This window comes from Nicotiana tabacum, chromosome 13, assembly GCF_000715075.1.
Source record: "Nicotiana tabacum cultivar K326 chromosome 13, ASM71507v2, whole genome shotgun sequence".
Lineage (NCBI taxonomy): Eukaryota > Viridiplantae > Streptophyta > Magnoliopsida > Solanales > Solanaceae > Nicotiana > Nicotiana tabacum.
Genome location: NC_134092.1, coordinates 22,323,898 through 22,342,996, shown reverse-complemented (window position 1 = coordinate 22,342,996; position 19,099 = coordinate 22,323,898). Strand labels below are relative to the sequence as shown.

General features: G+C 36.1%; 1 protein-coding gene across 1 annotated transcript; it reads left to right on the top strand.

Moving 5' to 3' along the window:
- The first annotated feature begins 1,073 nt into the window (after nt 1-1,073).
- Nucleotides 1,074-17,691, top strand: LOC107760236 (ubiquitin C-terminal hydrolase 12). The gene is made up of 32 exons (XM_016578257.2): nt 1,074-1,247; nt 2,471-2,537; nt 2,884-3,016; nt 3,117-3,274; nt 5,226-5,491; nt 5,565-5,783; nt 5,913-6,021; nt 6,127-6,242; nt 6,323-6,421; nt 6,911-7,020; nt 7,142-7,216; nt 7,656-7,734; nt 7,855-8,001; nt 8,085-8,165; nt 8,256-8,375; nt 8,812-8,934; nt 11,481-11,558; nt 11,670-11,758; nt 13,151-13,259; nt 13,342-13,410; nt 13,555-13,665; nt 13,916-13,971; nt 14,053-14,230; nt 14,331-14,432; nt 14,510-14,581; nt 14,756-14,821; nt 15,191-15,256; nt 15,702-15,788; nt 15,916-16,032; nt 16,174-16,248; nt 16,336-16,422; nt 17,088-17,691. Exons 1-32 carry the CDS (start codon nt 1,218-1,220, stop codon nt 17,127-17,129), a joined length of 3,336 nt encoding a protein of 1,111 aa, XP_016433743.1. The 5' UTR covers nt 1,074-1,217; the 3' UTR covers nt 17,130-17,691.
- The last annotated feature ends 1,408 nt before the right edge of the window (nt 17,692-19,099 follow it).

Sequence of the window (19,099 nt, the reverse complement as noted above, 5' to 3'; positions counted from 1 at the left end):
ACAAGACTCGTACTAATACTAATGGAAAGATTAGACAAATAAGCTGCCCGTCAACCCACGACCCTAATGTTCGACCTTCACACCCTCCTATCGAAGTCATGTCCTCGATAAACTGAAGTAACGTCAAGTCCTTTTATGTCTATTTGTAATAAATATATTTTATTTTTTCCATTAGACTTCCTAACATACTAGTATAAAAGAGAAAACAACTCCCTTTTAGATGTGTTGAAGTGTTTCATAACAAAATATTTTTTGTTTGTACAACTCAAGCTCAACACATTTGTTTAAGTGTAAAGTTATTTCCACCGTTTCACAAAAAACTTCAATAACTAATACTACAAAAATCATGACTTGTCCGAAATAGATCACATTCAATTGCACTACCGTATTAACAACAATTATTCCAACAATATTGAATATCATAAAATAACTTCCTTTGCAAACTCACTGTTTTATCATAAATGGATCTAAGGAGAGTAGTGTGTACGCAAACCTTACCTCTATCTTATAAAAATAAAAATATTATTTTTGATAGACTCTCGGCTCAAGAAAAAGCGGAGATAAGGCAAAAAATAGCAAACAATAGTAACAACAATATATTAAGTTAACATGCGCGAATGACACACCATGTAATAGTAAAAAATTATGAATAAAATAATACAAAAATAATCCTAGGACTACTGGTAAGCCTATGAGAAACAAATTATTATCCGTCAACCTACAACCCTCGTCCTTGACCTCCCCACACTTTTATATCCTCGGTAAGCTTCTTTTAACTCATAAATATTTTTTTTTTTTAGTATAATAGGTGTGAGTTTAGTTTTTACTATCTCACTTTCTCTTTTCCCTTTTTCTATACCGTCATGTAAAAGAAGCAAAATAAAAAAAAATAAAAAAGGAGAGAAAAAGTGAGAACAATTTTAAAAAACGACCAGCTTACAGCCTTACACTGACCGACTGTAGATTACCGAGTTCGAGTAAAAGAAAACAAAAAAAAGCCTCTATGAAATACCGAAAGTACCCCTACTATAAACCTCTTTCCTTTCACTTACCTCTTCGGCTCTTCCTTTTCCTCATCACACAAGAACTCCAACTCAAATAAGTCCCTCGATCCATCCTCCTTTCACGTTTAAATTCCCTCTCACATTCGTCGAATTCTCAGTTACCGGAATTATCTCATATTCGCCGAAGATCGTACCGTCACCAGTTCTCCGGCAATGACTCTTCTCACTCCTCCTCCGATAGATGTACAATAATCTTCCTCTTCATCTCTTTGTAATTTAAGCTCTTTCAATTCACTTTTCTTTTACAGTTTTACTCTTTTTTACGTAAAGTAGCTTTGTTTGGTGTAATTTTTAAAAGTTTGATTTATTTGATTTATAGGTGCTGAATATAGTCCGCTGTGATTGCTGTATCAAATTGACCTAAAATTTGTTAGCTTTGTTACTGTTCGAATTCACTTTTTTTTTCATAGTTTTACTTTGTTTTGCGTATTTGTTTTTTGTTTAAAGTAGTTTTGCTTCGGTGTAGTTCTGAAAATATAGGTGCTGAATATAGTCCGCTGTGATTGCGGTGTGAAATTGACATAAAATTTCTTTAAAACGCTGACGCTGACTGATTTTATTAGCTGTGTTGCTGGTGAATGCACGTTCGTATTGTTTTTGTTTGAAGTAGCTTTGCCTGGTGTAGTTTGAAAATGGTGATTTTTTTATTTGTTTATAGGTGCTGAATTTAGTCCTCTGTGATTGTGGTGTGATGTTGACCTAAAATTTCTTTGAAACGCGATACTGAGTAACTCATAAGCTGCGTTACTGCGTGAATTTACTTTTTTTTCTTACAGTTTACTCTTTTTAGCGTATTGTTTTTGTCTGAAGTAGCTTTATTTCGTGGCGTGTTGCAAAATTTTTGATTCCTTTTTTTGGATGAGCTTAAGTTCTATGCGCTGTCGGTGAAAATAAATTAACACAATTAGGTCGTTTAAAAGGTAATTGCAGGTAACTTTACTTAATAACGTTGATTGATAATCTTGAAGAAATTGGTAAGTAACCTGTTATAATTGGTTAAATGACACGCATGCTGTAAAAACTTTCATTGCACTGTAAGTGCATATAACTTAAATCCTTTTTGGATATATGGTTGCTGAATTTTAAGCTTCTGTGATTACGGCTTGAATTGACAAAAATCTCTGAAGTTCGATAGTGATGATTAACCCGCTGTGTTGTTCTATGAATTCACTTTGATTTTTCAGCTCTACTTTGTTTTGCCTGTTTTTGTTCAAAGGCTCTTTGCTTGTTAGAATTTTAAAAAAGAAAGTCATCTTTTAGATGAACGTATGCCGAATTCAATAACCTGATGTGATAGCGGTGTAAAACTTGGCCTGACTATCACTTTTTAAAATGCGAAAGATTGATCAAAGCTGTCCAGCTTTGTTAGATCGAATTAATTGCTTCTTTGGTTTATCTTTTGGCAGCCAGAAGGGCACGAAATGCTTGTTCCCAGTTCAGACTTTCCTACTGAGGGACCTCAGCCTATGGAAGGTATCTCACCTACTTTTACGCGCTCACATACACACACACACACATGTTTAGAGTAACAATGTATTTATAGTCATTTTATTTGTCATTTGTGGTTTTTTTACTTTACTAGTGGAATACATGTGTATGTTCGCACATCTTTACGTTGTTTAATTGTAGCATGTTGTAATTTGCCTGATAAGACTAATTACCGACCAATATTAGAATGAAATGGAGCCAAATTGAGCAGAATATGTAGAAGATTCATATCACTGACCCCAACAAGTTGGATTGAGTTTTGGTTGATTGATCAATATTGTATCTTTTTCTCGGTCTTTCAAAGATATTGCATGCTCTTTATTTTTGGCAGTTGCACCAGCGGACACAGCAAGTACTGTGGATGATCCGGCGTCAGCCCGGTTCACATGGACTATCGATAATTTTTCAAGGTTGAATGTGAAGAAGTTGTACTCTGATGTTTTTAATGTAGGAGGATATAAATGGTAATTATTTTCAACATCCTGCTTTTTAGTGGATTGCTTTACAAATTTAATGCGGATATGATATTTTTTTATGTACTATATGGTGCATTGTGTCTGGCAGGAGGATATTGATATTCCCAAAAGGGAACAATGTGGACAATTTATCAATGTATTTAGATGTGGCAGATTCTGCAACATTGCCTTATGGGTGGAGTAGACATGCACAGTTTAGCTTAGCTATTCTCAACCGAATTCATAACAAGTTCACAGTGAGAAAAGGTCAGAGTTCTCATTTGTTGTATAAATATATGAACTTTTGTGCATGGGTTTAAAAGGAGGGAAAATCTATAGCTGATTTAACTTCTGTGTAGTTTAAGCCATTTGAATATGGCTTTAGGGTTAGGTTCCTCTGATTTTCCTCATTGCCAGCTGTGGAGAGTAATAATTAAACCTAGACTTTCTGGATATCTTATGTCCACAGTGTTTTATGCATACTTTAGATTTTTTTCCGTCAGTAAGGAACCAAGTATTAAAGGAACTTCCACCCATGTGTTATAGTTGGGGCACTTAATATTAAAACACACGACTTAGGTTTTTATGTAGCTGTTAATTCTTTTAAAAATTTATTCAACAATGATGTGGTTGAATGAAATGTCTTATTGCTCTATTCTCCTGTCAACTTGCTAGTTCTCCATGAGTTTCTTTTGTTTGTTTTGCCAAAACTTAATAGATTCACCTTTATCATTATTTTCTTTACCTGTTGTGTTTTTGAAAGGCCTCTTATAATACTGACAAATCTAATAGATTCTGAAAAGGTTTGTTTATTAAGTTGAATCTCGTTGGTCACCGTGTGGGTGTTGATCAAGACCTACTGTACCAGTCATTTGTAGAGTTAATAAAGACAATATATTTTAACGTTCTTATACATAATTTTTAGCTAATTTTTTTATGTAAATGGCAAAAGCTTTTTGCTTGTAACTATCAGCTCTTTGGACACAATGTAGAGTTTTCCATGTTAGCCAGAAGTCATTTTGTTTTGGTATAATTTTTAGGCAAGCTACGATCTCCAGTTTTTCAATGGAATAGCAAGCTTCTTGTAGACCATTACTTTCTTTTATTATAGGTTTCTCTGTAAGAGGCAATTCTTGCATTTCAATTGTTTATATGGGCTTATTCACAAGCGAGGGATGAGGTTATCCGACGTATCGTCTCCTCTTCTTCCAGATGCCACTTTGTATAGAGTAAAGGGTTTATGCCATGCAAAGCTAGTATGGGGGTAGGGGAAAGTGGGGGTATATCGTATGTAGCAACTCCTTTTGCTTTTCTGCTAGGAGGTTTATCCATGCCTCAAACCTGTAGCCCAGGTCACCAGAGCCAAAGGAGAAACTGTACTGTTGAACCAAGGGTTGCGCCCTCCCACATGTATAGAGTGCTTGTGCAAATTAGTTTTTTTCTCTAATTTTTTTTGTGGCGGCTGTGTCTGGGCCAACTTGCGGGCGCATGTAAAATTGGTTTAGTGGTGCAGATCATTTGATTGTTCATACATTGGGGAACAGTACATTGAATATCTGATCAAAGACCACCTCTGCGATCTTGATGACTGCAATTATTTTGTAGAGGGTCTATGTAATGCATCTTTGGAAGGGACTGCCTAAAGGATCTGACTAGAAATGATTTTGACCTACTTTTAAGTCTATGGTGTTTACTGTAATCGATTTTGAAGATTCTGCACTGCTTTGTCCATCTTTTTAACTCGACCTTCAAAGCTTTCCTGAGAAAGGATTTTAAAGCAGCTTGTTGGAGAAAATTAATTAGATGGTGTGTGTAGTCATTCTCTTGCATTGGAGAGAGATTAAAATCCTGATCAGGGAATTCCTTTAAAGGAAACTTGATAAATAGTCATCTTCTCTTGACTATGTCCTGAATTCATTTTCAATCAGCTTGTGAGATGGTGTATAAAGTTACTCTCTTGTATTTGAGAGAATAAATCCTGATCGGGGGATATCTTTAAAGGAAACTTGATTCGATTGCCATCTTTCTTGAGTATATCCTGAATTCGTTTTTCAATCAGTTTGGTTGACCTTTCTAATTTACGCTTCTGGAGATATTTTATTTTATGATGCTACTTTCAGTGCTCTCTTCCTTTGAGGGGTCTGAATTTATGTCATAGAGAATTGTGATTTGATTCGTATGCTGGCTGTTTTGTTAAGTGTTATGATCCTTATGCCAGATACTCAGCACCAGTTTAATGCAAGAGAGAGTGACTGGGGTTTCACGTCATTCATGCCTCTTAGTGAGCTATATGATCCTGGAAGAGGTTATCTTGTGGATGATGCTGTCATAGTTGAAGCTGATGTTGCCGTGCGTAAAGTCATTGATTACTGGTCCCATGACTCTAAGAAGGAGACTGGTTGTGTTGGCCTTAAGAATCAGGGAGCCACTTGTTATATGAATTCTCTCCTCCAAACACTATACCATATTCCCTATTTTAGAAAGGTTAGACTTGTAGCATGAATGATGTCTTTGATATTATCCTCCTACAGATGGTTAATTTATACTTGTTTCTCAGGCTGTGTATCATATGCCAACAACTGAGAATGACAATCCGTCCAGCAGCATCCCTTTGGCTTTACAGAGCTTGTTTTATAAGCTCCAGTATAGTGACACTAGTGTATCAACAAAAGAGTTGACAAAGTCCTTTGGGTGGGATACCTATGATTCTTTCATGCAGCATGATGTACAAGAACTTAACAGGGTTCTTTGTGAAAAGCTCGAAGATAAGATGAAGGTAATGTGTCTAATGGAATTGAAGACTTAGAACTTACAAACACCTTTATCTTGGATGATATACTTCTTTAGCAACAAGATTATTGTTTTGGATTATTAATTTCTTTTAACTTTTATTTCTCTGGCTCAGGGAACTGTTGTAGAGGGCACAATACAACAATTACTTGAGGGGCATCATATGAATTATATCGAATGCATCAATGTGGACTACAAATCAACAAGAAAAGAATCTTTTTATGGTAGTTTTAGAACCTACAGAACTAGCTTAATTTTTGTGATGGTTTTTGAATGGAATTTGGAAGACCATTTTATCATTTTATTTATAAAAATGTCTCTTTGGTCAGATCTTCAGCTTGATGTCAAAGGATGTCGTGATGTGTATGCTTCTTTTGACAAGTATGTTGAAGTAGAACGCCTTGAGGGTGACAACAAATATCATGCAGAACAACATGGTTTACAGGTTAAATGTCTTTAATGTCCTTAAATTTCTGATATCTGATTTCTTCATAGCTCTCTCGTTGTAACTCCCAGTTTTTACAGGATGCTCGAAAAGGTGTCCTTTTCATTGACTTCCCTCCTGTTCTCCAACTTCAGTTAAAACGCTTCGAATATGATTTTGCACGGGATGCTATGATCAAGGTAATTAATTGATCCCACTTGATTGTACAGGTGTAGGTGACAATGTTTTCTTTCTTTTCTCTTAATTGGATAAGTAGTAAACTAAGAGAAATTTTTAAATTTAATTCAGATTAGTCCTGGCATCCTATAAACGATACATAAATTAGATTGGCACAAAAAAATGCAATTTGGCTTAGTCTTATCTGTTCTTATGCATTCATGGGAGTTTCCTGTTTATTAGTACCGTAAAATGGCCACCTCCTCATACTTTCATGGACTAAGCAGGCTGAAACTTTTTCTCCATCTGTCTTTCATCTGGAGTTTTACTTTATTTTTGATCTGTATTCATATTTCATGGTAAGGAAGTTCGCTCATCTTGAGATCAGTTTTTGAGGAATTGGTTACAGTGATGGGGCTTTTTTTTTTTGTTTTGCTAGCTTGCTGACTTCTAACTATATGTTTTCCATGTGATGTTTATTACTGAAATCACTTCTTTTATTGACAATATAGATAAATGACCGATATGAGTTCCCTTTGCAACTTGACCTTGATAGAGAGAATGGAAAATATTTATCTCCAGACGCAGATCGAAGTGTCCGCAATCTCTACACTCTGCACAGGTCTCAATTTATTCTGTTTTCATGATAATCTTCTCGGTGCTAGTTATTGCTCATTTTTTCAAAAGCTTTTGGTCAACCTTTAAGTTGAATAACGTGGTGAATTTCTTTTATTTTTTTTCAGTGTTTTAGTTCACAGCGGTGGGGTGCATGGGGGGCACTATTATGCTTATATAAGGCCAACACTCTCTGATCAATGGTATGCAGTTTGTTGCAGTCAGCAGGCGTGTTTCTCCAACATCTCTAATTGGGCTTTTGTCAATGTTCTGCAGTCAGCTGACATGCTTCTTCAACATTTATAATTGGGCTTTTCTTGAACATCTATCCTTTTCTTAATGTTTTAGTTTAATTTAGCCCTGCCAGAGGAAGATTTGAACATTTCTAAAGCTTCGTATTTGTTATACTCCATTTTCTACGTACTTCATAGAATTCTTCGGAATTTGTTAAAACTTGCTAAAATTTGAATGTTCCTGTATCAGACATACGCCCTATCCAGTATTCCACCTGTTTGTGCTTGCTTTTGATTGCCAAGTGGTTATGCTGTTGGTCTTCTTGATGGCTGCTTCGCGTTGACATAATGTCTCCAGATTTTACTCTCTGATTATTGGTTTGATTCATTATGCATTTCGTCTTGTTAGGTATAAATTTGATGATGAGCGTGTGACAAAAGAAGATACAAAGAGAGCTTTGGAAGAACAGTATGGTGGTGAGGAAGAGGTATTCGTCCTATTCCTGTACACTTTAAGTTATGCTTGGATCTTTTATATTAAAAGAAGTGTATATCCTGCATTTTCTTTTAGGTTTGTGCGCATTTTAATTGTCATTTCTTGCTAACAGTTACCGCACACAAACCCTGGGTTCAACAATTCACCATTCAAATTTACAAAATATTCGAACGCGTATATGCTTGTTTATATACGTGAAAGTGACAAGGAAAAGATTATATGCAATGTTGATGAGAAGGAAATAGCTGAGCATCTCAGGGTGGGTTTCTACCCAATACTGTTGATTAATTTCTCATTCTATTGGTTCAGTCATAGTAATCTTCTATCAACCTCAAATTTCAGATAAGACTAAAGAAAGAGCAAGAAGAAAAGGAACAAAAGAGAAAGGAGAAAGCAGAGGCTCACCTGTATACAATCATCAAGGTTTCTTTCAACTTTTAGTCTCTATCCTTTACTTCTTGCATCTTTATATTTAGGGAACTTTTAACTGAAGTTAAATCATTTTATTTACAGGTAGCTCGTGATGAAGACCTTGGTGAACAAATCGGAAAGGAGATTTATTTTGATCTTGTGGATCATGATAAAGTGCGCAGTTTCCGTATTCAGAAACAGATGCCGTTTACTCAATTCAAGGTACATTTATCTTGCTTTTGCATTTCTTTTGCTCATAGATTTGAAAATTTATAGCAATACTGCTGTTATTAAACATGAGGAGCAATTGTATGTACTTCATGGGATGCATTCAGTTTGACCGTGTTAAATAAAGAAGTGTCAAGTCAAATTTGTTGCTTCTACAAGTAGAGATATGGAATGTAAACTTCTATACTTGTGCTTTATATTGAGTGAAAAGATATAACTTCAAGTTCTGAGTGCTATATAGGTAGAAAATGAGGAGATACAATAACCAAAAATTCAGGAGAGCACAAAGTTCTCATGGTTAGGATATGAGGTTCACAAAATTATTTATGCTCTCTCAGCAGACAAGATAAACTTATTTCTTATGATTGTCATTGGTTAATCACTGTAAGTCTTAAGTATGGCATTTGTCTGATGGTATATCTGTTTTCAGGAGGAGGTTGCAAAAGAATTAGGTATACCAGTGCAATTTCAACGTTACTGGCTATGGGCAAAACGCCAGAACCATACGTATCGGCCTAATCGTCCATTGACAGCTCAAGAGGAAGTTCAATCCGTAAGTTCTGTCTTCCAATCCTATCTCCTGCAGTGTGCTCTGTGCCTGAATTATGACTGCAGTTCTACTGGTGATGCTCTCTTCAGCTCAGGAATCTGCCAATCATGTTTGGTTTTCCACATAAAATTTGCTCTTGGCTTATCCCATCACATGACAAAAAGATATTATAATCTTTTTATAAGATAAGTAATTTTATTAAGGCAATACCAAGAGGGTATTGCGAAGGTACAAACCAGAGTTACGGACATTTCAATGCAGAAATATCACATTCAGTTCAGAGATTCTAAAAAGTCTAAAATATCTGTTACATTTAGGGGTGTCAATGGTTCGGTTCGGCCGGTTATTTTGTAAATTTTGTACCATACTAATTGTTCGGTTATTCTATTATGTACAACCAAAATTAGACTTTTCGAAACCGTCCCAACCATATCGGTTTCTCTTCGGTATCGGTACGGTTCGGTTAATTTTCGATTTTTTTAAAAATGTCATGTAAAAGTCACTAGAAGAAGTAGAATGCAGTATTATACGTACTTTTATAGGACTTAACAAAACTCTCTAGACATTTTTACATTTTAAAGAGTGATGAATTAAGAAAATATGAAAGATGGCTAGAGTATAGATCCATCAATATTCTACAGCAGCGTCAAAAAAATTAAGCAAATTAATACAAAGAAAATATAAATCACACGAGTGGAAAGATAATAACCAAGTTGGAACTGGGACTCAAGAATAAAGTCTATAGAAGATTAAATATTTAAAAAGATAAATCTAAATCAAACGAGAGGAAACATAATACATTGTAGTTTACCACTCATAATCGCTACAATACCTTGTGTCTTGCTAGTGAATATGCTGAAAATAATTTAGTTTTTATAGGAGTAGCATAATAGGTTTGGGAATTAGGATTTTGTGTTTAATTACTTGTTGGCTTGTACTATTTTCATAATTTCAAGACCCAAGAAAAATTTAATGCTTTATTATTTTTAAACTTAATATATAAATATAGTTTTAACATGTAAATTTATTCGGTACGGTTCAGTATTTTTTCGGTTTATTTTCATAAAATAAAAAACGTATCCTAATTATCGATACGGTTATAGATTTACATAAAAACCTATAGTTTTATTAAAAGAAACCTAACAATCGGTTCAGTACGATACGGTTTGGTCAGTTTAGTCGGTTTTTAATTATCCATTGACGCCCCTAGTTACATTCATCCTCCCTTGCACCAGAAAAGCAGATTTTGCAAACATCTACATTTGATAAAAGCCAAATGTTGTTTTCCCTCCTCAAAACATCTTCTATTTCTCTCAAGCAAAGAGTAACCTCTGCACCTCTTGTGGCATGGCCCATTGCAAACCAAGAATATTTAGGATAATGTCCAAATTTGCCAAGAAAAAAATCACAATGAAGTAATATATAGTCGGTTGATTCCAAAGTTTTCTCACAGAGAAAGCATCTACTGCACAATATAAATCCTCTCTTCTGAAGCGGTTCTTGTGTCTAAGATGCATTTCTTGCCACCTAACCAAAACAGGCAACTTTATTAGGTGCTTTAGTCTTCCATAGCATCCTCCAGGGCAAATTCTCCTCCCAATTACATAGTTTTTGCTGCAATAAGTTGTAGCAGCTGCTAACAGAAAATGTTCCATCCCTTTTAGCTGTCCAAACCTGGGCATTGCTTCCATGTCCATCCAAGAACACAGGCTCCAATTATTCTAGTCATTGACTTATTTCATTGATTTCCCTGTCATTGAAATTCCTCCTAAATTACAGCTTCCAGCCATCCTCAGTAAAACAGTCAGCAACCATACAAAAAAACAAAAAAGAATAATCTCAGCATGGTATTCTTGCCAGTGGTGTGAAGCTGTAGGTCATTACTATACAATTCCTTATACGGTCTGCGCCTATATGGGACAGTTTGATTCATCAATTTCTCTTTCTTGATCTGTCATCTACCCAAAGAAAAAGGCTGTGGGTAAGGTTGTATCTTAGCAAGAACAAAGAAAGAAATACAGATATGTAGACTTCGATACATTAAGGAACATAATTATTATGGCAATCGTAACTCCGTTTTTGAAAATTTTGGTTATGAACTTCACATTCACCAATTTCGCCTTGCTTAGTGAAATAGATGTCTTCAGTCGTTAGTGAATAGGATTTTAATTTTTCTGATCATGTTGGTTCATCCATGGCTGGTTCACAAGTCCATTGATCTCTCTCTCTCTCTCTCTCTCTCTCTCTCTCTCTCTCTCTCTCTCTCTCTCTCTCTCTCTCTCTCTACACACACACACACACACACACACACACTCTCTCTCTCTCTCTCTCTCTCTCTCTCCAGACATTTTTTTGTATTGGGTTAAGTGTTGGGACCCCTCAGACCCCCCTTGAAAGTGATTTTCTTGAAGTGTGTAAGAATTGTTGCTGGTATTACGATCATTTTCGTCTGGTACTCTTTCTTATGTAGTGCATGCTTTGTACAATCTGTAAACAATGGGAATGCTTGATTAAGTCGGTGTTAATGATCTTACATGATGTGTTTTTAGGTTGGCCAACTGAGGGAGGTTTCAAATAAAGCGAACAATGCTGAGCTGAAACTGTTTCTGGAAGTAGAATTTGGCCTGGTAATGTATCATCTTCCTATTTGTCTTCCCTTTCGATGATTCACATGTTGCATGCTTTTTCTGTGAGGTTTTATTCTTCATGTTTACTTTTGTGTTTTATTTTTCTTGCAGGATTTGCAACCTTTTCCTCCACCAGAGAAGACCAAGGAAGATATCCTTCTATATTTCAAACTTTATGACCCTCTGAAAGAGGAGATAAGGTATTACATTTGCTTTACTATAGCTGGAATACTTTCACTAAAGTAGTGATTTTCATGCTTGAATTTGGGATCTTTCCTTATTTATTTTGAGAAAACATGACCAGGTGCTTTGTACTTTTACTTAATCTAGAGGGGTCTAAAAAGACATTGTAGAGATTTGAATCTGACACCATAGAGCATGAGTATACTTCTTTTGGACTTGATAAGGTCATCATATTCATAGGGTTTATTCCAAATTTTAATGAATTCGAACCTTGGAAGTGCTGCAAAAGTCCAACTGCTTTGGGCTGCATATGTGAGAAGCCATGCTGTGGTTGAGTTTTTTTTTTTGAGAATTGGTAATTGTACTGAATAAAAGCACCAAGAACGTGCAAGCAAAAGTATTTACAGATTAAAAGCAAAAATTTGTCCCTTCTCTTCTTAGAGGGATCCTATCAGATCTAACAGCTCCTCTGTTTCACTGGTAAAATTCTGCTTACACCAAAAATAAAACAAAAGTACGGTTCATTTTGATCTTTTGAATAGAGCTTTCTTTTTCTTCAAAGCACCTCATATTCCTTTCCCTCCAAATGGACCACCAAATACAAGAAGGTATAGTGTACCACCATTTCCTATTTCTTGTTCCTGCCCTTGATGTTCTAGCACTTCAAAAGCTCAGTTGTGTCTCTGGGCATGCACCATTTAAGTCCCACCATGTTAAAGAACACTGTCCTTTGGTCAGTGTTGTAGCAGTGTAAAAACAAATGATCTATGCTCTCTGAACTTCCTGGAGCACAATTGCGATCCTCTTCGTTGTAAGTTATCCTGGGTCAAGAATGATTTATAGGTCACCAACCATGAGATACACACTCTCGTAAGGAGCATTACTTTTCCAGATCTGTTTCCAAGGCCAAAAATTATCCTGAAGTTCTCTTGAAATGAAGCTATCATAGCAAAGATTTCACTGTGAATTGACCTCTGCTTTTTCAGTTTTCCAAATCATCCTGTCCTGGCATAGTGACAGACCTTGGAAATTCTCCAGAATCAATAGCAGTTCAGCAAGTCTACCCATTTCCCAGTAACTTAAGGTCCTTTAAAAGTTGAGGTTCTAACCATCACTGCCTCTGTGGGGCACTATTGCTTCTAACATCAGGTAAAGTCTATGTATGTCAGGCCAACCCTTCGAAGGAGCATGTCCAATCCAGCAGTCATTCCAGAAAGAGGTCTTCCGCCCATCCCCAACTTTGAAACTAATGTTGTCCATAAATTATTGTCACAGGTTCCTGATATTCCTCCAAACCCCAACACCGTAAAGGATGCTAACAGACTTAGTAATCTAGGGACCATCAACTCCATACTTCTCACTGAGACTTTTGTTGGTCTTTCTCCCTTTAATTTCCTTTTTGTTGTCAGGTATGTTGGTCGGCTTTTTGTTAAAGGAAGTGGCAAGCCTCTTGAGATATTAACAAAGCTAAATGAGTTGGCTGGCTTTTTGCCTGATGATGAAATTGAACTTTTTGAGGTTAGGTTTTCTTCTTCTCTTGCTAATAGTTTTTTAACTCTTAACATATGATATGTGATTTTTCATGTTTTGTTATTCACAGGAAATAAAATTTGAACCCAATGTGATGTGTGAACACATAGACGGGAAGTTGAGTTTTCGCGGCAGTCAGGTATGTGCAATCAAGCCAGTTGCCACTTTGAGGTTTTTATGCCTTTGGTGTTGTAGTCATTTTCTTTCAATAGTTTTTCTTTTTTGTTTCTTCTGCTGGATTTATTAGCAACAAATTTTTTTATGCAATACCACGGTTTTGCAGCTAGAAGATGGGGATATTATTTGCTTTCAGAAATCCCTTCGAAATCAAGACAGCGAACAATATCGCTTTCCTGAGGTTCCTTTGTTTTTGGAGTATGTGCACAATCGCCAGGTATGTACTGCACACCGTTTTTCTGATAGTGTTTGCTGGAGTATGAGAGGTTGTTGCAGGCAGTAGATTTTGACAGTGGCTCTATCTTAGGTTTCATGCCTGCTATACTTTATTTTGCTCACTTTGACCCAATTTAGGATCCCAGTTCGACTGGGGAGGAGTTCGAGAAAAATGTTTGTCTATTTAGTTGTATTTTTCAAAATATCTTGAGTATTTTTGATAGTTACGAGCTCTATTGGATGGCTTACAGGTTGTTCGTTTTCGTTCGTTGGAGAAACCCAAGGAGGACGAGTTCAGTCTTGAGTTGTATGTATCTGGTTTTGTATTAGAAGTTCTAGATTTGTATTTATTGTCAACTCCTTTCATTAATTGATGACATGCTTCTAGGTCAAAGAAGAACAACTATGATGAAGTTGTTGAACACTTAGCTCGCCATCTTGGCTTGGATGATGCATCAAAAGTAAGGCTTACGTCACATAACTGCTACTCACAGCAACCAAAACCGCAGCCAATAAGGTATCGTGGAGTTGATCGTCTCACAGAAATGCTCAGTCACTATAATCAGGTATTCTATTTATTTTGGCTTTCCCTAGATGTGTAAGTATCTTTTACTCATACAGTTGTTTATTACTAGCTACTGTTGACATCATATCCCCTCTTTGAAGACTTCAGATATTCTGTATTATGAAGTCCTGGATATTCCTTTACCAGAGCTGCAGGGCTTAAAAGCTCTCAAAGTTACTTTCCATCATGCTGCCAAAGATGAAGTGAGTGCTGAATGTCATTCTGTATGATGACACATTTTTCCTCATCTTTCTGTAATATAATCTTGGACAATTTTCAGGTCACTATCCATACTATCAGATTGCCAAAACAAAGTACCATAGGAGATGTCCTTAACGACCTGAAAGCAAAGGTAGTTTGGAGTTTTCTTGTGCTTTAGAACTGGATGCCTTTGAACTCTCTCCCCCCTCCAAAAATAAGTTAAAAGTCTATAAACATGTTGTGGGAACTAGGAGAAAGGGAAAAAACTGACCTTCTCTCTTCTGTAGTAAGAAGATCGCTCATCTTATCTCTTGTTATGGAGCAGGTTGAATTATCAACGCCGGATGCTGAACTAAGATTGCTGGAAGTTTTTTACCACAAGATATATAAGGTATTCCTTTTACTGTGTTTTTGGATCTGCTGAGATGCTTCTCGCTTCTCAGTACTCAGATCAGCTTACTTGTTGTATATTTTAATCTTTTTTACTTTCTTTGTTTTCTAGAGGACACTGCTATATGGTAGAGGCCAACCAAAAAAAAAATTAGATTAAAGAAAAGAAGAATATCATACATGTGTCTGGGTGGATGTATGCTTATGAAACATGATTTACTCTGTGTGTGTGTGTGTGTGTGTAATTAAACAGTGGACATATGTTTTGTCAAAAGAGGTAAAGAAATTCACGAAAGGACATGATGTAACAATGTTTTCCAGTTTGCCCCTTGGTAGCATTTGTAACCTTGCATCCGTCTTTTTACTGCAGATTTTTCCCCTTAATGAAAGGATTGAGAACATAAATGATCAATACTGGACGCTACGTGCAGAGGAGGTAGGTTTTAATATCTAATTTTTGCTTCCTTAGTTTATTCACAAGAGCAGGTAGGATTTACTTTCTGGCAATGGATCTATATGAATGCCTCTTGTTCCCTGCTTTTTATTTTCTTTTCTCATTTCGAGCTTCAATCTTCATGATTGTTTCAGTTCTTCCCTGCTTGACCATCTAGCATAATGTACTGAAACATGACATATGTAGTCAGATATTTTTGGTCATATGAATATTTTCTATATCTTTACCTCTCTTTGTTTACATCCGTCCAGAATACTCTGTTTTGATGTCATTGATATGTCATAAGTATGTTTTATTTTCTAGAATCGATGTTATGAATTCTTTTTAACTTGCTTGTGTAGGCTCCACTTAGAGTATAAACTTATAATAGCTGTAGCATAGATTTTACAGATGTTTGCAAACTACTAACACACTTTCTGCATTACAGATTCCTGAAGAGGAGAAAAACCTGGGTCCTCATAGTCGATTAATTCATGTTTATCATTTTATGAAGGACACATCTCAAAATCAAGCAGTAAGTACATGTATAAATATTGTTGCAGTAATTGTTTATTTCAAGGGAGGTTCTTTCTTGAATTCTTTGTTATTTGTTCCTCTTTTTTATTTTTCCTTTTTTTCATTCCTATCTATTGTGTTTACAGCAAATACATAACTTTGGTGATCCCTTTTTCCTGGTTATTCATGAGGGTGACACATTGACAGAAGTTAAAGCTCGTATTCAGAAAAAGTTGCAGGCTCCAGATGAGGAGTTTTCAAAGGTATTCAATCATCATACCTTTGCATTTCTCTTATTATTCAGGAAATTGTCGTCTCGGAAATTTTCCGAGTTATTTTTTGGTAAAAGTTTATAATTTTGTTGTTCTTCAAATTTTTTGACCTGTGCTACTTTTGCTCTGCAGTGGAAATTTGCATTTTTATCCATGGGCCGTCCGGAGTACCTCGAGGACTCGGATGTCGTGTCCAATCGTTTTCAGGTAGGCGGCGCTTCCTTTCCGTCATCTCTGTTGATGTATAGTCCTCATCATGTGTTTGATTATCTTAATTTTCCAATTGGTTCACAGAAAAGAGATGTGTATGGTGCTTGGGAGCAGTACCTTGGATTAGAGCACACTGACAATGCTCCAAAAAGATCACATGCTGCCAACCAGGTATGCACTTGTGCTTTATGCGTGAGTTGTCAAAATTTTGAAGCATATCTATTAGAAACCCTCTGAAGATTCTTAGGTCTTTAGCACTATAGTGGAGCAAGAATTTTAACATTGTCGAAAGAAAATTGGGCTTGACCCCGGGGCACTAACTATACTACAGAAGCTAATTATCCAAGTTCCTAAACTTTTGAAGGGGGAAGAAACAAATTTTTTGAGGGTCTCTTTTGTTACATGGGTTGGGCTTGAGCAAGGGTTATCACCATCGGTTATCTTGAGAGAACATCTTTTGGAGTTTTTGGCCATGTCTATCTTCTGGAGAACACTTGTATGCTTGAATGTTTACTAGTAGTCTAGTATAGTAAGAACATTTCATGATCTTGATTCTTGATTGCCTATATTTTGTTTTCCGTATAATAATTACCTGTATCTCATTGGATCTGGTAATCAATTTAGTCCATGGTTTAAGATCAAAGAATTTCTCAGTTCAGAATTGTTTTCTTGGTAAGCTTAGAGAACGTAAGATTAAATATACATACTCTCTTTTTTCGCCATGCATGCTATTTAAAGAGTGAAGTTCCCTCGAATTACAAAGCCGTGTTGTTTATTATGTGTACTATTTCCTGTTTCTTTGTGACATGTATAAGTGATTAATATTGGTGCTGCAGAACCGACACACTTTTGAGAAGCCTGTTCGGATCTACAACTAGATAATCTTCCAGCTCACCTCTACATTAGCTCGATGACCATCTTCGAAGGAAGCGTACCATTCTGCAAAGAAGGTGCTCTAGGTTCAGCAAAAGATAGCAGCACGGCAGTTAATGTGAGGATGTCACCTTCCTCCGAGGAAGTTAAGGTATATGCTGAGATTTCATTGAGCAAGCACCCGTTTTGGCTAAGGGAGTTTGCTTGCAAAATTGGTACTTCAATTGTAATGTAGGGAATGGATACGATTTTGGGTTGGTGTGTATAGAATATAGCTGTTGCTTTTTACTTTTCCTATTTTAGAGAACACCTATTCCTTACATATCTCTTTCTAAGATATTTGACCTTCTCAGTTATTTCTCCCCCTGAATGTTTGGTTCTAGGATTGGCAGATATAGGAAATCTGTAAAATGATAGATTTACTTAGTTTCTGGGTTTTCCAGATTTCATGCAACAAAGAGGTTGATCATGATGCTGCTAGTTTTTACTCTGGCCTAGTTTATAGGATTACCTGAACACACTTATTTCAATACATAAATTCAAGTATAGTATCATGTTGAAACCAAATTATAGTTGCTTATAGTTTCTAAGCCATTTCCATATATTTTTACTGCTCTACTGGATGGTTTACGTATTCTCCCTTCTGATAATAGAAGCGATTCTTTCCATATGGCTGCACTTGCTGTGTTATTGTGCTGGGGCTTCTATACAGCAAGGAAGTGGGGGCCTGGTGCAGTATATTCATGAAATGGTTGGGAAAGGATGCTCTGCTGACGAATATATTTAGGGGTGGCTAATGAGCGGGTTGGGCTGAATTTGGGCCGGTCAAGATGGGTTAGGTCAATAAATGGGTCATTGCCGAAGTGTACTTGGGCTAAGATTGTCTGGGTCAAGATGGGCTAAACAATAGGTCATAGCCCAACCCGCCCAACTTGACCCATGTTTTAGAATCATGCTCGTCTTGCATAAACAAAGCCTTTAGGTAAGTAAATACTATTAGTATTTTGAGAATCAAAATATATTTTCTTAAATAATAAATTAGTATTTAAAATGTGTAAGTTGAAAAATATTTTGCGGGTGGGGTGGGGGTGCAAAAACAAAAGAAAGTAAAAGCAAAAGGTCAAAAAAAAAATTTGCCCGGGGTGGGGGAGTGGTTGAGTGATGCAGAAAAACAAAAAAAAATAGAAAATTGAAAATACAAAAAAAAAAAAAAATTGTGGGGGGAGAGGGTGGGGAGAATTTTTCCAAACTATTTTGTGCAACCAAACAGTGGAAAATGGGAAAATATTTTCCGTCATATCAAACACACCCTAAAACTTAAATACCTTGATTCTCATTTTTAAACTTAGATACAAAAACTAATGGTACCACAACTAAATAAATTTTTAGATAAGTTGGGTTGAAATCCCTTTGTTTTGAGGTGAGCTTCATGGGTTGTATTTGGGCTACTTCATGAGTCAGAATGTGCTATAAAAAATAATTGGTTAACTTGGGTTCAGTCCAAATAGACTCATGAACTAAAATGTTGTAGCCCAACCTATTAATCTTTGGGCGGGTTGAATGGATTTGGACTCAAATATATTATGAGTGGTTAATAAATACTGGCCAAATTCATAAGCGGGTTTGATACTTTCTTTCATCTTGACACCTCAACGAACCCTTTTTCTTATTAGACACTTAAATCTTAATAGATACATACCTATTAAACACAAAATGATAACTAGTTTAAAAAATATGGTGCGCATAACTCCTACTAATGTGGTGGAGGGACGAATGAGTTGATGACATGTGGTCGGAGATGGAGGGACGCGGATAATGTGTAACACCAATATGTTCAGGTGCCCAAGTTGGAAAAAATTATGATTTGGGGTTCTAGTATGCGCACAAGGAAAGTGAAAAACACATTCATTGCCATGTCGTAAAAAGTATCTAATAGGTACAGACCTTGAGTGGTGTAGGTGTTCAATAGATATTA